Consider the following 17,323-nt stretch of genomic DNA (forward strand, 5'->3'; position numbering starts at 1 on the left):
AAAAGGCGACCAGCAGCCAAAGCAACAGAAACAGCAAAACCAATGAGCGCTTAGGTTAGCTTAATTTCACACCCACCAAAAAGAAAATAACGCAGCCAAAGTGCACGAGTTACACATAATCCCCTTTCTATCAGCAGACAAATTCTAGAATCAAATCTCCAGCCAACACTTTAGAATAAGTTTTCTCTGTACTATATCTTTCACACAATACTTTAAAAACTTTCTTCCCTTTTAAATGATGCAAAACAAAATTTTAAAAACCCAATTATGACAGCACTCTCTAAGCAACCTAATCTGAAATTCGATCTAAATGAACCTCCTCTGCTGGGTGTTCAGGGTGACACTTCATGATGCACAGATAACTCTGCTTTAAAATATGGATCGATTCTTTCTCTCTTGAAAGGAGATCTTGTACCATAAAGATCAACATAACACCTAGTTCCTGGCCAGAAAACAAAGAACTCACCCTGTCAAAAGTGTTCAGACTTCTCAACTGGTTTCAAGAAATGGAAAAAAATAAAGTGGATTTAATCTCATAGAGAAGCGTATTTATTTCAAATCAACTACATAATGCATAATGAAAAGTTATTTTTAAAAGTTAAGAATATTCATAAATTGCTATTTCAGAAGGAAATTTGAATAATCTTTATTGGATTTATGTTGATTCTAAAAAAACACTTTCTTATTACAAAATTACGGCACCCATTCTAGATTCTAAGGAAGTGAATAAAACAATGTCCCAGATGAACCGAAAAGAAGCACTCTTATTTATTCAGATGGAAGTCATATTTATTCTATTAGAATATTTGTTCTATTTTGCATGGTGCAAAATGCTCTTTAAGCATTATTTAAGCATAATGCTCTTTGAGGATCCTGAGACATCTATTTGAAATATTTCTTGCAACATATTCCCAAACTTTCCACACATAAGTTCAGACTTCTGAGAATAACATTATCAATGACCTCACCAGAAGACAGTGCATTCCTCCACATTACTCAGACACAACGGAAACACTTGCTGGGCCATTTTACAGATGACTCGGCTTTCACCCCCTGCATTAACTTGTGTGGTTTCTTCAAAATGCTGAAGCAATAGGTGGAAAAGATGAAGAAGCCAAGGAAAAATCCTGAAGCACCATAAGCCATTCTGAGTTCTGTGGGCAGATTCCCACCGGGAGGAGTAGAGTGGGCAAAGACTATCTGATAGATGGATGGCTGAGTATTTTCTGAAGACTGCTTGAAGGAGAGGGTTACCTCCAATGACAGTTGCCTTTTTAAACCCATGCCTTCTTGGCTAAGCAACTGACTAATCAACATGCGGAAAAGTCTCCTGCTGGTGTCTTTTCCCCTTTAGACTGTAAGTTCATTGTGGGCAGGGGACGGGTCTGCCATCTCTGTTGTACTGGCCTCGCCCAAGCGCTTAGTACAGCGCTCAATAAACGCTACTGATTGATTAATTTGTGAATATGCATTAAGCAACACAGAGGGTTGATTTTAGATCTTTTACAGAATTGTTTCTCAGTAACGAGTGGGGTACTGTGCTTAGTGAAATTCAGCCCCTGACCACTGGAGAAACCCACTCTAAGTTCCAAGAATGAAGACATTTTATGAACTCCTACACTCAAAATTGAGTATAATTGAGCCAAAGTGTTGGGAGCCCTTTAAACAACCGAGGCTCAGGATGCATCTTGTCAGGAGCATTTTGAATACGATGTCAAGGCTGGAAACCCCGGCTGTTTCCAGAACTCCTGCAATACCCCTGACCAGGGGGTCTCCAAGGAAGGCAATATCAGACCAGACATTCCCGGGCTCCCGGAGTGGGCTCAACTCCAGAAGAAACTCTATGACTCACAGTTCCTTGGTTTCTGGGAGAGTGTGAGGAGACAATTCCCCCATGAAATAAAACAAAATCAAGAAACACAATTCAAAGACTACTGAATAGAAAGCAAACTAATAAAACAAGCCTGTTAATCAGATACAAGGGAAAATCTGACCTTCCAAATGCATAGTTCAAACGTTGCCCTACCCTCACAGGTACATTTATCGGGGCTAACAGAGGACTTAATGCAAATACGCCTTTCAACTTCTTTGGAAGATGAAGGAAAAAGGCAAATTAAATACTGTCCTTGGAGGAGAATACCGAGCCAGGCACCACACTGAAAAATGAGTGATAGATCAAGTGGGATATTACCCCTGGCAACTGACATGAATGCACATCCCACTGGTGAAGTGGTTTAACAGCTCAGAAATTTGACCCCCGCCAATCTAACTTTCATCACCGTTGGGAAGCCCAGGCCGAAATGTCACTTCACACTTAGGTGAAATGCCTTCGACATGAGGCTACTGCTCAATATCAAAATACAACCATCCTAAAAAAGCTCTCCATGAATAACAGCGAAGAGAACCATAAGTCTCTCAACTGGTTTTGCATTCTTCCAGCAAAACGTTTTTACCTGTTTTTCATGAGTCTCAGTTCTCGCTTGCGGGTGGCTTCTTCTGCCAGCTGCTGTGGACTATGCAGACTTCCTGGGGAGGCTGCCATCACAACTCCCTGTGGCAAAGCGGTAGAGGGAGTTCGGATCTGGTAGGTTGGCATGTCACCAGTGGCGGCTGGAATGAAACGGAATATTATAAAACATTAGTCACACAATTCAGCCATTCAACTCTATGTATAACTTAAACTGCAAATGGGTTACTGGAAACGTCAGACTTCTGCTTAGCAACTGAGGGAGTGGAAGCAGCATGGCTTAGTGGAAAGAGCATGGGGTTGGGAATCAGGAGACCTGGGTTCTGATCCCAGATCTGTCCCTTTACTGCTATGAGACAATGGGCAAGTCACTTCACTTTTCTGAGCTTCAGTTTCCCCTTATGTAAAATGGAGATAAGATATGTGAGCCCAATAAGGGCAGGAACTGTGTCTGATCTGTTTACCTTGTTTCTTCTCCATTGCTAAGTACAGTGCTTGCCACACAGGCAGTGCTTAGAAAATACCATTATTATTATTATTATTATTAATGTTAAAGGTAACTTTATTTAAAACTATGTTAGAGAAAAATGAACAAGTGAAAATAAGGCATTAGAGTGCTCCATTAGATCATAAGCTTGGGGAGTGAGGGTAGAGACAGAGTCAATGATATTTACTGAGTGCCTACTGTGTGCACAGCATTTTACTAAGCACTTGGAAGAGTACATAAGCACAATCTTTGCCCTCAAGAAGCTTAGTTGCAATCTAGTGGTGCCTTTTACTCCTGTTGAATGTTTCCTAGTGTTTAATAGTGCTCTACACACAGTAAAATGCTCTGTAAATCCTATTGTTGATGGTATTTGTCTGTTTGCTATTTTACCTAGAAGATGAATATAGGCTTCTAATCTACCCAATCTACATTCTTTCCTGGTACATTGTATTTCGGGAGCTTCATTACCTCTTCCTGGTCACTTCAGAACTATAAAATAGCTTCAGAGCAGGGAAGAATAGGGCCATTACAGTTTTCATTTTTGCCTCACAGCTTCAACACACCCCTTGCTTCCTTTGAGATCCTCCCTGTTGCCTAAGTTTCTCAGGGGTGACACCCATTTCTAAGATGCTGATTTGATGCAACCATGTTAATCGATCCTTGAAAGCAATCTCAGGGTTACAATTTGACTTTTCAATCTGTGCTTGATGCAGCAGCTGACATTTCGGATTAGTGTTCAGTTACATGAATGTCACTCTCAAAAGTTCAAACAATTCTTTCAAATGTAATTTCTATTACTTTTCTATCCGTATTACAATGAACATATTTCCTTCCAATCGACAGATGGATCTGAGGAATCAACCAGATTCCTTCTGCCACCATAACATTCTAAGGGAATGTATGCATCGGAGGTCAATATTGCCTTCTCGTAAGAAAGTAGTAAGAAAAATCACCACAAACGTCATTAAAACATGGGACTAATTTAAAACAATTGGGTGGAAAAAATTGGGCTTCTTTAGTGAGACTCTCACTTGGGCTGTGGACTAATAAAACCACTGAAGGCAGAGTCACTTTTAACCAGCTGTTCAGAGGGGTCCAGTCTGACCACTGGGTCACTAATGTCCTCCATTCTGCTCTTTCCTGTACTGTTTGAGCCATAGGTGGGATGCACCCAGATGCAAACAGAGCACAGTCCTGATCCAGAATGGGCAGAAAGAAGTGACTTTTAGCCTGGAGGGCTTCCTGGGCTACTTTAGACTGTAAGCTAATGGTGGGCAGGGAACGCGTCTACGAACTCTGTTATAGCATGCTCTCCGAAGTGCTTAGTACAGTGCTCTGCACAGAGTAAGTGCTCAATAAATATCGACTGATTGACTGATTGATTCTCACTGCCCCAACCCACTGGAGCTGTACACTGGTCTTGGCTATAGTAGGAGAACCAATCACCTGAGGCCACGCCCTTCTTAGAAGGAGTTAAGGCAAAGGCAGTTGATTTATCAGACCTCACATAACCTTTTGATAAGAACAAGACATTCAAAAGGGATACAGAGGATGTGAAAATCACTCCTCTACTTAGGTATTTCTTATATATAGGGCTATGGGCCATTGGGTCTTCTAATACTCCAGAGCGAGTGAGAGTGGAAATAAAAAATGTAAAGTGAAAACCCATTATTAACTCCAGAGAAAATCACTTGGGTGCTTTCACTGGCTGGAACATAAAGAATTCAGAAGGCCATGCTAGGGTCACCATATTGCCTAATGAGTTATCTCCCTTTATCAGCATGCGGCATTTAAAATGATCATTACTACTAGTAATGATGTTTACTAGCCTAACATGCATAATAATGAACCTCCCTATTGTCTTTATTACAGATTGAATGCAATGAACAGCTAATTGTTATTGTTTCTAACTCCCATGAAATCTGTTACGAAAATGCCCTCTCCAGGAAAAGTTCAAATGAGAAAGCATAAACATGCATTTACACCCAGGACTTCAGAAGATGAATATCACAAACTGAAAGAAAACTGTTATAAGTACATATTCATTATTTCTGAGGAGCAGTATGAAATAGTAGAAAGTGTGGGGGCCTGGTTTTGACCTTAAACAAGTCACTTAACTTCTCTGTGCCTCAGCTTCATCTATAAAATGGGGAGTCAAAGCCTGGTCTCCCTCCTACTTAGACTGTGAGCCTCATGTAAGACAGGGACTGTGTCTGATCCCAGTGTTTGGAACAGTGCTTGGTAAGTAGTATGGGTTTAATCAATCAATCAATCATATTTATCAAGCATTTACTCTGTGTAGAGCACTGTACTAAGCATTTGGGGGAGTACAATATAACAGAATTGGTAGACAAGTTCCCTGCCCACAATGAGCTCGATGTAGAGGGGGATATAGATATTAATATAAATAAATGAATTACAGATCTGTACACAAGTGCTGTGGGACTTAGGGAGGGGTGAATAAAGGAGGCAAATTCAAGTGCCAAGATCATGCAGCAGGGAGTTGGAGAAGAGGTAATGAGTGCTTTGTCTGGGAAGGCCTCTTTCAGGAACTGCACTCTTAATAAGCCTTTCAAGGTGGGAAGGGGGATCATCTGTCAGATAAGGAGAGGGAGGGTATTCCAGACTAGAGGAAGGAGGTGACTAAGAGATCGAAGTAGTAATAATCATCATCATCTGAAAACTATGGACTCCTAGAGAAGCAGTGTGGCTTAGTGGAAAGAGCCCAGGATTGGGAGTCAGAGGTTGTGGGTTCTAATCCCAGCTCTGTCACTTACCAGCTCTGTGACTTTGGGCAAGTCACTTAACTCCCCTGTGCCTCAGTTACCTCATCTGTAAAATGGGGATGAAGACCATGAGCCCCACGTGGGACAACTTGATTACCTTGTACCTAGCGCTTACAACATTGCTTGGCACATAGTAAGCGCTTAACAAACACCATCATGATTATTATTACTGGGCCCAATTCTCCATCCCAACACGGGGAAGCTACACTCATAAACATGTACTGGTGCTCCATGCCCACTTCTATGAGGGAGGCTAAACCTCCCTTTGCTGACAGAATAAGTATTTGGAAATTCCCAGGTGATTATGGATGGGGAGGGTAGCAGAATGTGCACTCAGGGTAGGCACAAATCCGCAATTCTCCACAGCCCCAAATTCTCTACAGCTTGCTCGCTGGGGAGTCGCTCCAGTTGCATAAGGACTTCCCCAATTAAGTATGAGCCTTTCTTGGCAGCTATTTCTAGCTGCTCTTGCTTTACTGCTCTCAGTGGTAGCAGTGAATACAAACCTTGCACATGAACCTGGGCAATGGAGAGAATTCAGGAAGGAGATAAAGGAGGCTTCTCTCTCCTGTGCCCCAGGGGTACATTTGTTCCCTTGTGCAAAGGAAGAACACAGCCCCCTGTGTCCTAGAATACTCAAGTGAAAAATGAACTGCAATTCCTTCAAGCTTCAGCTGCTAATAAGAGCAATAAAGAATAGGCATTGAAGGGCAAAAGGTTTGTGTAGAAAGTAGATTGTGAGCATCAGCGAAGAGGAAACGAGATAATGAAAAATGTTATACTGACAGATGGAGGCAAGATTTCCCACAGAAGCAGCATCGGTAGATTGGAATAAATATAACAGCAGAGTCAAGAGAGACACATTCATTCTATTTACATCAAAACATACCACTTTGGTTATTTATATTCCCTGAGCTCAGATGCGCCAATTGCCAATGAATGTTGGGCCAGCGCATGTATTACATTTTGAGTCCCTTGAGGATAGAAAGGGTGATGTTCTCCACCTGAATGGCTTCTACACGATGGTGTCCTGATGATCCCAGAGAGAAGGGACAGTTCTGGGACCTCTGAGAATTTAGATCACTTTTCGTGCACACCAGGAGTCTTGTGGAACAGGGTAGCACACTACCCTTTAGAGATTCCACAATCTGCCTCATTTCCAAGCAGCCTTCCACTTTTGTGCTGAAGGGTGGATCCTCCAGACAAGCCCTAGGCTTGTTTAGAGCAAATCTGTTTGGCCAGGAGATGAAGGAAGCTGAACAGTGTCATGTGACATAAACATGTTATATTTGTTGGTAAGAACTCAGTGACAGAAAAGAGCACTACCATCACAAATGAATCAATGTATCTTTTCAATCTCTGTAAATAATGCTGGACTTGAACAATAGGTCTGTTTAATATTAAGATTTCTTCAAATTTAGTACAAATACCACTATGCCAAGTAAATGAATCATTTTTCAGATGGAAAAAGCCTGAAAAGTGATTTTTCCAGCCTATTTAATTTCTTTTAAAATTCCAGAGGTACTTACATCAAATAAAATTATAGTCAAAAGGTCCTTAATTTCAGAATAAGGAAAGGGAAAAAGAATGAAAAAACATGAACAGATTTCCATTCAAACATTTCTTCCATGTTAGGATATGATTCTCTTAGCCCACTATCCAGTCACTATTAGGTTTGCCAGTCATAACCAAAACCTATTAAATGAAAAGTGAGTCCTTCCGATTTTCTTCAAAATCCACTTTTTCAGGGTCAGGCCTGTATCTTAAAAAGTTTGGCAAAATGTCAAACGAGGGTGGCTTCCTATAGCAGATAAGTACTAACTAAGTTAATTTAAAAGCACAAACATGCACTGGAAATTGCATTTAGATATGCAAAACCTTTTCTTCAAAAAGCCAAAATAAGATGTTCACTTGTCCTGAGCCACATTTAATTAAAATGAACACAAAATGGAAGGGGAAAAAAATATCGAAAAAATATTCCTGCTGACTACCATTTCACTTCTATCAGATAAATCACACTGCCATTTTGGGACCTTACAAAAGGATGAAACTGGTGGTTCATTCACTTTCAAAGTGATTTACTACTCTAGCAACTCCTGTAAGCCATTTCATCAAGGAAGGAACCATTCTCCCGGATGCAATAAATTACACCAACTAATTTCCAATGGGTCTCACTTGGCAAGGCACACTTGTCTTATAGAGTCATCTGTCATATCTAAGTTACTTTTTCTAAATGTGAATATATTACATTTTACACTTTAATTATTCCATATGAATGAAGAGATGGGGTAACTGAGACCCATAGCCTTGGGGCCTAAGGAAGCAATTAGACTCTGGAAAAAAAATTGAAATTCTAAAAACTGAAATCACCACTCTCAGCCATAGCAATAATACTTCCATATACTACTAGTTCTCACTTAGCATATGCATCCTTTCTAAGCTATACAAGGGAAGGGCTAGCAAAAATTAGTCATGAAAATAGACATATTTTATGGACCTGAAGATTTTCCAGCCTGAAGTACAATGCTGTGTTAATGGATAAAACACTGTGAGGTAGGAGTCAGTAATCTTTGCTTCTAAAACTTTCTTACTATGTGACCTTGGAATAGACTCAACCTCACTGGGTCTCAGGTTTCTCATCTGCAAAATAGAAATGATACAATCTGTCTGATATATGAATATCTTCATATTCAAAGTCCAAAAGCATTTAATATTAAAAAGTCCAAACTTTAAAGTCTTCTTTCTCATTTTTCCAAACCAATTTAAACACCTCCCCGCCCCCCCCCCCCCCGCTTTCTCTCTCTCTCTTTCTATATATATACACAAACCTTAAAAATTAGGTTGTGAAGCATTTTGGAAATGAAATGTGGTAATGTCTCAAATGTCTCAAATTCACGATACATTTTCATGACAAATACAGGCTTTGGTATTAGTTCACCAAAGTTTGGAATGAAAGTTGTTTTTTTTTCTAAAAACTGGTATTATTCACACCTGGCATTTGTAAGTCAGTTAAGTGAATTAGCATTTTCAACTTTTCATTTATAGGTATATTTTACTGTATTTTAAACACTCAAAATGTTTACCGTACTGAAAAGTAGCAGGTAAGACTGTGAGCTGTTTAGTAAGAATAATGTTTGTTCCTCTCATTCTCACTCAACATTCCACATTAAAAGAAGTTGCAACTTTAATTAGGAGAGTGAGGCACACCAACTATTAGCTTGCAAAAATAAACCAACACATGGAGACATTCACAATAACCACATAGTTGCCCATAATTGCGGTTGAACCGACTTCTTTCCCATCTTTCCAATTCAAATCTCTTTCTTTCTAAATCTCAAGTTGGCAAATCCTCGATTTTTCAAGGGCACCACTGGGCCCAAGGGGAAAGCAATCATTTTGCCCACAGAAGTTACGAGCCAAATCCAGCTTTCTTAAAAATGCATTTATCCGAGGAAAGCCGTCAAAAGCAAAGAGGAAAAAGGAAAGAAAATTGAAATTTCCTTTTTTTGAACACTAGAGAGCACCCCTGTATTGTTAAGCTCCAAATTGGCTAGTCCAAAGTAAAAGAAACCTTCTGTTATATATAGCTACCCTCCTCCCAAGATACGTGCACCGACTGCCTGATGAGAGCAATTCCAAACTTGACCATATAAGCTTGCCCCTCCAGCCCTTAGGTCCCTCCCTTCCTCAAGGCTTTAAACACAGGACTAGAGGAGAGATGATACTTACCTTGGGTGAAGTGAAACCAATTGAAGGGGGTTTAGAAAAAAAAAATCTACCCAGTTGCCATGAAGATGAAGGCAGCGAGCTATTTAACGCTAAATCTGTCGGTGGCATTTGACAAAACAGAAAGGAACTGACTAAATCTCGGCATGACTCTGAGCTGACGTCAATGTGCATCTTGTTTAGAGTTTAACTTTTCCACTTCCCTACTGCAACACGATTCCAGGAAATTTAATGACGTCAGCCTTTAGAACTCAATTAGCTGAGGGAACAGACCATTTTCAACAGAGGAGGAAAGCGAAAAGCACAAGAACATTCAAAGCACGGTAGCTTTCTGAAATCTGTTTTCTGCCACAATTATGCTTCATCCAAGAGACCAATACTGGAGACTTATTTACGGAACTTTAACAGTGCCTATCTTTCCCTTGCAGCTAGGCTAAACTTGCAACAGGTAGAGAAAGATAAGCTCAAGGGAGCTTATTTTTCTGAACACAAGGGCAGCTGGCCCGTCACTCTGATTTCCAACTGTAAAAAAAAGAGAGAAATTTACTGCAATGGCAAAGTAAGCAAGGAAACTCTGAGTAATTTTTCAAGAGCCCTCAGATTCACAGTTTTCTGGTAAATTAGACAGACATGACAGCAATATTTCCAGCTACTTACCCCTGGAAAATGAAAGTACTTCTTAAATCACTGTCAATATTTGATCCTTTCCTGAATGTCAAGGTTCAAATGTACTTTGATAGTCTGAAAACCCTTATGTAAAATTCCTACCTGTTTCATCTCCTGTTACAGCCATGTTCGGCTTCTGCATACAGGATTTTCTTGTGTCTCTATCACAGTTCAACATAAAATGTTCCAAACTAGCAAGCATGTGCAGGATTACAAGTAGGAGTATTGACATCACAATGACATCACTAGCCTATCACTGTCATTAATTTGCTTTGTCACTGTACGGCACACAAACTGCAGTCCAATGAAAACTCATAAAACAATAAACCATTTCTGCTTATGCAATTTGCTCTCATTTTCAAGGAAATCTACTGGTAAACCTGGCCCCAAGGACCCGACGAGAGAAGGGCTGACAGAAAACTTCTCTCTAGCATAACTTGAACAGGATAATTTTAGTGTTTTCTATTCCTATGGTGTTTGTTCTATGTTGTTTATGTGGACATGACTTTTAGACTATATGTATTTGAATAAAATCTGCAGCATACTTTTTTTTTCTAAAATCCCTACAAACCTTACCTTTTGAAGACTTGTTTTAAATGGTGAAAAGTTTTGTGGATTTTTCAAGTTGATTTCTGATTTACTGGAAAGGTTTTCAAAGTAATTATTTAAGCAAAATATTTATATTTGTGATAACAGTACTTTTGATTTTTTTGAATTGCTTCCTCCCTGGAACATTGAGCAAGCCAAATAAAAAAAACTCTTTCACATCAGTATGATTATTTGCAAATGAAAAAAAAAATCATGCTGCTCAATGTATCACAAACTCTTTTCAAAGAATCTACCATGCTAATATAGGAAAGCACATCACTTTTGCAAATATACTACATTTTACCAGTGGAGACGCCATCAGAATCTATTGTCAGGATATCATTACTAGGGCTAACAGATTTTGGAAAAAGTTTCCTAAATTGTGTGCTTTTTTTTTGTACTTTAGGATGTTTGAGATTCTCATTTTCCCCAATTACAGAATTTATGAAACAGGTAGAGATCCTCTGAAGCTACCTGATATCCCAGTCCAGTCCTGGTTGTTAGGAAGTCAGATAAATCCAGGATTCAGGTTGGGTTAGGATTTCAAGGTCCCAGACAGAACCGGACTTCAAGCTTCTGCTCCAACCAGTCAGGAGAAGACCAGAAGTGAACTGCTCAAGGGATCTTTAGACCCAGACCAGGTTTTTTAAGCAAGCCCCAGACTGGACTGTTCTAGGCTCTGGTACAGTCTAGATTTGAAAAACCCACTGTGGCCTGGCCCTGCTCTGGGCTCCAAAACTGTGCCGCTTTTATATCTGATTAGCTTCATGCCACCAGGCAGAGAAAGAGTGTGATAGATGGCTTGTCCATTTTCATTTTAGCATTTGCTAACACAAAATAATAGTACTAGGCAACTGTTAAGCATATACTATGGTGCCAAATCCTGTACTAAACATTGGGTTAGTACAGGATAATCAGATCAGACACAGTCCCTGTCTCACATGGGGCTGCTCGCAGTCTAAGAGAGAGGGAGGAAAACAAGTATTTTATTCCCTACTTTTCGGAGGCGGAAAATGAGGCACCAAAATTGAGTGATTTGCCCAAGATCACACAGTAGGCAAGTGATGGAGCAGGGATTAGAACCAAGGTCTCCTGACTCCCAGGAACACAGGTTCTTTCCACTAGGCCAAGCAACCTTCTATGTGAAACTCCTCCAGCTTAATTTTTTGTCCCTTGTAAACATGAAATGCTGACTTTTCCTTGACTCTCAGTTCTGCCTTGGAAAGTTCATATATTCTGACAACTCTAAAAGGCATGGGGGATGAAAGAGAAGTCTCAGCTGAGAGGAAGTGATTACCAACTTAACCTACCCATAAAGAGGCTCCCTAATAAGAGTTAAAACCTATACAGGGCAGAGCTTCTCTTACGTTAACAAAAAGCTGTTGCAAGATTATTCAGCCTTTGGCATACTGCCAGCAGTGTTTCTCCAACAACTTCAGTATCAATTCTTTGTGCTTTTTCAGAACACTTCCAGAATAAGGTAGCTTTTCTAAAATAAAATATTTTTAAGAAAAAAAAAACCCTGCCTCTTCCCACACTTGAAAAGAAAGCCGATTGGGAAATTGGATGATCGGCCTTCAACACCAATATTGTACTTCATTATCCTGGACAATCTGGAACGTCACATGAATAAAAGAAAATAAAAATATTAGATGGTAAAGGGTTGAACTAACGCATCTTGTACAGTAACAAACAGCGATGTTCAATAAATGCTTATTGATTCGTTTGTCTGTTAATCTTTAACATCACACTTGAGAGCAGAGCTCTTGAAACTGAATCAACAGAGAAATAATTTACAATTCAAACTAAATCGAATGCAAGTTCTCTGCAGCAGTTTGGAGTTGCATTATATCACCTCTATTTTACAGGTGTTGGCTTTACAAAATTGTCAATCTAAAAATGGAGCAAAGCCAAATAAAGTGGTGACCCGCCTTCATTTTGATATGACCTGGCGGCAATCAGCTTCCTGTTTGACAATGGAAAATAGCCACTTAACTATTTGCCTGCCACAAGTTGGGCTAGGTTCTTCATATAAGAATGACGACGACTCTGGATTTGGAATTCAATAGCGGTTATACCACCCTCTGATAGAAATTTTACGAACTACAGTTGGAATCTAGGAATGAAGAATCCTGAAGATTAACTTCATTCATTAATACTGCACTGTTCATCTTTTCTTTCTGGCATACTTCATTGATTTCCACTTGGAGTTGATATACCTAAACTATAATTCAATGAAAATTACGCTTTCTATAAAACTGGTCATCTATACCAGTGCTACACCTTCCCTCTGCTCGGCTTCTTTTGTTCTATTGCCAAGATAATCCATTTCCTGAGTATTTGGGGAAGCTACCACCTCACCGCAAAATGATGTAATGAGTCATTCACTACCACTATCTAAATTGATTAGATCAATAAAATATACCTTGGACCACAACCTGGCTGCCTGGTACAAAGAACTGCTGAGTGCCATCAGCGGCTTGTGCGGCATACTGTACAATTGTAGCACCTGGTGGAGTAGTTCCTGAATTTGTCATTGTTAATGTCTGAAGTCCCTGAACACCATCAGATCCTGGATTAGAAATCTGGACTGCTCCACCTTGGGCTATAGCAACTTAACAGAGGAAAAAGAGAAATATTAGAGTGTTTGAATAATCACATTTAAAATACTGTCATGGAAGAAAATATACACATTTTTTTTTCTAATTTGGTCTACTGTTTACCTGTAATGCTCTCAAACCTCCTTGTTTCCCTGCCAGATCATGAAATTCATTTAGCCATCCAGCAGAGCTACTCAGTTTTCAAAGACTACAAGGGCCATTTTAAAATTTCTCATTTCAACATGCCCAATTCATCCATCCAATTTTTGTTAAATATAGGATTCTCTCCTCCTCTCTGTCAACTTTCCATATATCTGTAATGGTTTAAGTGGAGACTGGATGTAGGAGAATAGACTATAAGATGACTATATGAATTTATGACTCATATCATCCCTACGAATCTAGGCTGAACCTGAGACAATGTTCACATAGCAGAAAAACAAAGTGCTCGATTCTCTTGGGAGTAAAACTTCCATTGGGATATTGGTCATGAGAGAATTTTCACCATTTTACTAGTTTCGCATCAAGGAAAATAATCCAAAATATTGGTGATGCCTCAGAGTACAGATTGTAAAAAAAATAAAAGTAGTTGTAAGGAACTTGGTATATTCAAAAGTAATTGTGATTGCAGCAAATCAATGTTGTATACATAAATTTTAAAACACAACCACTTTGGGCTCCTTTTGGTCACTTCCCAAAGTGGAAATTTCCACTGTATTTTGTGGAGATTTTTTTTTTCTCATTCAGCTCTTGAGTCAATAGTAAAATGTTTTAAAAGTGAATTAAAAGGTCTTCTCAAAGTTTGCTGCCACCATCTTGATAGAGATTATAAACTCTATTTAACAGTCATATTAACTGTTCTATTTCATCTATTTAAATTATCCATTTTCAGAGGCATTGTTTTATATTGCTAAAATGATATTCTCACTGAAGGCCCTGCATATGAATGTTTCACATGCTTGCTGGTGTATGTGTTTGTGTTTAGTTGAATATTTCACAAATCTGCCTCTGAGTCTTAAAAATAACTTTCAAAATTGCATAATTTTACCAAATCACTGACTTAAATTCAGATTTACATAATAAAATATTTTAACATGATTTCCCCAGTAATATCCTAAAGCTAAAGTAATTTAAGATAGAAAACTAGGTTTTTGAGTATTTCAAGAGTACTGCATTATTAAGGTAGTCGACAAGGGTTTATATTAATTTGATTTCCAATACGTTCTGAAACTCAATATTACACCAAGGGGCCTCTCATGATATCTTTTTTTAAATCAAAAAACCAAATGGAATTAACAACAAAGGCTACAATAAAATGCCAACAAAACAGCATAATACTTTGGGCAGTACACTCCTTGTAGGCAAGGAACATGTCAAGCAACTCTTTTGAATTATACTCCCCAAGCGCTTGGTACGGTGCTTTACACACAGTTAAGTGTTCACTAAATACCATTAATTGATAGCCCCAAGTATTTACAACTAATGAAAATTTACTGCAGTTGTGCTTCCTAGATATATGAACTTCTACAAACATCCCTAAGTGCTTAATAAATACGATTGAATCCCTAAATAATTATTTTAAAATTTCCAAAAGCAAAATCTAACAAATTATTTACTTGAAAAATGAACATTATAAACAACTGCAAAAAAGAAAAACTCGGTTTTTTTAGACCACAAGTTCTGTACCCACTATAGTGGATATCAGAGTTTTGTAAGTATTTTCTGTTTTGAATTATACAATTTAGCCCATCAGATTTCACAGTAATGAAGACTGGGATTGGTAAAACCGCTTGCAAAATGTTCAGCAAAAGTGGTGTGACAAAAACAGATTAAGTATGAAATATTAACGTTGATAACTGTGGCCTAGAACAAGGCCTAAATTTTAAATCACAATGCATTTTGAAAAGTGCAGGTCAGTACTGAAAATCAACTCTGAGCTAGTCACACCCAGCACACTTCTCCAAAACTCGGATTAAGATTTTATTACTCTCCACCTAAGGGAGGGGGACATGAATCAGGGCCCTTGCAAAATTGAAATTAAAGGAAAATTGAACGAAATGTTTTGGAATCTGTGCAGTTCAGGCATTTTAAATTCTTTTTTCCCTTCAAAGCATTTGGCTGTTTTTAACAGCAACCCGTGACTGGTGTTGAGTGTAACATGAGAAGATGGAATGAATGTGTTGGGTGACTCCGGCTCTCCACTGTCTTGTGACTGGATAGCAAAACTTCATCGAATTTCAAGTTGGGAGAAATATTGGGAGAAATGTGAGTGCAAGTGTAATAGAACATACATGTAATAGAATATATGTTGCTAATTGCACTTTCCAAGCGCTTATACAGTGCTCTGCACACAGTAAGCGCTCAATGAATACGATTGAATGAATGAATGAATAATTGTTATTTCAGGGAACTAAACAAGTGAACTCAGAGTAGATAAAAATCTGACAAGCTCCAATTTTGCTCAGTTTTAGGCTGTATTTTTTTTATGGTATTTGTTAAGTGCTATTTCCCAGGCACAGTACTAAGCGCTGGGGTAGATGGTGGAGACAAACTAATTAGGTTGGATATAGTCTCTGTCCCTATGGGGCTCACAGTCTTAATCCCCATTTTACAGAAGAGGTAACTGAGGCACAGAGAAGGGAAGTGACTTACCCAAGGTCACTTTCACTCATTCATTCAATTGTATTTACTAAGCACTTACTGTGTGCAAAGCACTGTACAAAGTGCTTGGGAGAGTACAGTATAACAATAAACAGACATCCCCTACCCACAGACAGCTTACAATCTAGAGGGGGGATAGACATTAATATAAAAAAATTACAGATATGTACATAAGGTCACACAGCAGACAAGTGGTAGGTCCTTCTGACTCCCAGACTGAGGCCTATGCAATGGCCACACTCCTTCTCAGCTATAGCTTTACTAACTCTGCATCTTCTCTGTCCACTCCAACATCTTGTAAAAGCACTGAGGCCACGTTCTCTGCACTGAAACACCCAGAAAGAATCTGACTGCAACATGAACGGTTGATACTGACAGACGGCATTAAGTCATGACAGAAAGGAATACACCCCACTCTGCTAATACAATAAAGAGACATATGAACAGGTGGATACTAATAATAATGGCATTTGTTAAGCGCTTCCTATGTGTGAAGCACTGTTCTAAGCGCTGGGGGGATACAAGGTGATCGGGTTGTCCCACGTGGGGCTCAGAGTCTTAATCCCCATTTTACAGATAGGTAACTGAGGCTCAGAGAGTTAAGTGACTTGCCCAAAGTCACACAGCTGACAAGTGGCGGAGCCGGGATTAGAACCCTTGTCCTCTGACTCCCAAGCCCGTGATCTTTCCACGGAGCCACGCTCACTCTGGATAACGTAGAGAACGCTTTCACTCTACTTGGATGGTTATTTCTCAACCACTGCCTGTAAGCTTGTTGTGGGCAGGGAACATGTCTACCAATGTTTCTGTATTGTACTCTCCCGAGCATTTAATACAGTGCTCTGCACACAGTAAGCACTCAATAAATACCAACTGAATGGCTGATCAGTGTAATATTGTATATACTAAACAAGGATATTTAAAAATATAAAACGCTCACAAACCATTTGAACCCTCAAACATGAAAGGGGTAAAATATACCCTACTGCAATATATATCTAACTCCAGGCCTTTACAAATAGTTGACAGTATTATATACAATTCTACTTTGAAAGGGGCATTCAAAGGTAGCAAAATCAGCAATATTCCAGAAATTTATCTTATTTAAGTGGGAGATTTTTCTGCATGTAGGTTCAAAAGCAATCTTTCTGATGCTATGGTCAAGGTAATCAATTCTTTCTACACATCTGCCTGATCTTGTATATCAAGTGGTATTTCAAAAGCCCATTTTTGAATCTTACAGTGTCTTTCTGAGGACAGAGTTTAGGCTTCAGATTTAGAGATAACTTTCTATTTTCTGTTCAATAAAATGCAATCAAGTGGAAGAAGCTTTAAAACTAAG

General features: G+C 39.1%; 1 protein-coding gene across 15 annotated transcripts in view; it reads right to left on the minus strand.

The window, feature by feature from the left end:
* CREM (cAMP responsive element modulator) overlaps window positions 1-17,323 on the minus strand; it is a 55,104-nt gene that overhangs the window by 4,182 nt on the left and 33,599 nt on the right. For 8 of the 15 annotated variants that reach the window (XM_038755674.1, XM_038755667.1, XM_038755668.1 and 5 more), the window contains 2 exons: window positions 13,146-13,334; window positions 2,454-2,610 (listed from right to left, as the gene is read on the minus strand). In XM_038755674.1, the coding sequence (XP_038611602.1) occupies window positions 2,454-2,610; window positions 13,146-13,334 (346 nt within the window). Of the gene's footprint in view, window positions 1-466; window positions 494-2,453; window positions 2,611-9,469; window positions 9,579-10,234; window positions 10,311-13,145; window positions 13,335-17,323 lie in introns of those variants that run through there. The other 7 variants (XM_038755681.1, XM_038755682.1, XM_038755676.1 and 4 more) reach the window with 5 other exon arrangements.

Source organism: Tachyglossus aculeatus, chromosome 13, assembly GCF_015852505.1.
Source record: "Tachyglossus aculeatus isolate mTacAcu1 chromosome 13, mTacAcu1.pri, whole genome shotgun sequence".
NCBI lineage: Eukaryota > Metazoa > Chordata > Mammalia > Monotremata > Tachyglossidae > Tachyglossus > Tachyglossus aculeatus.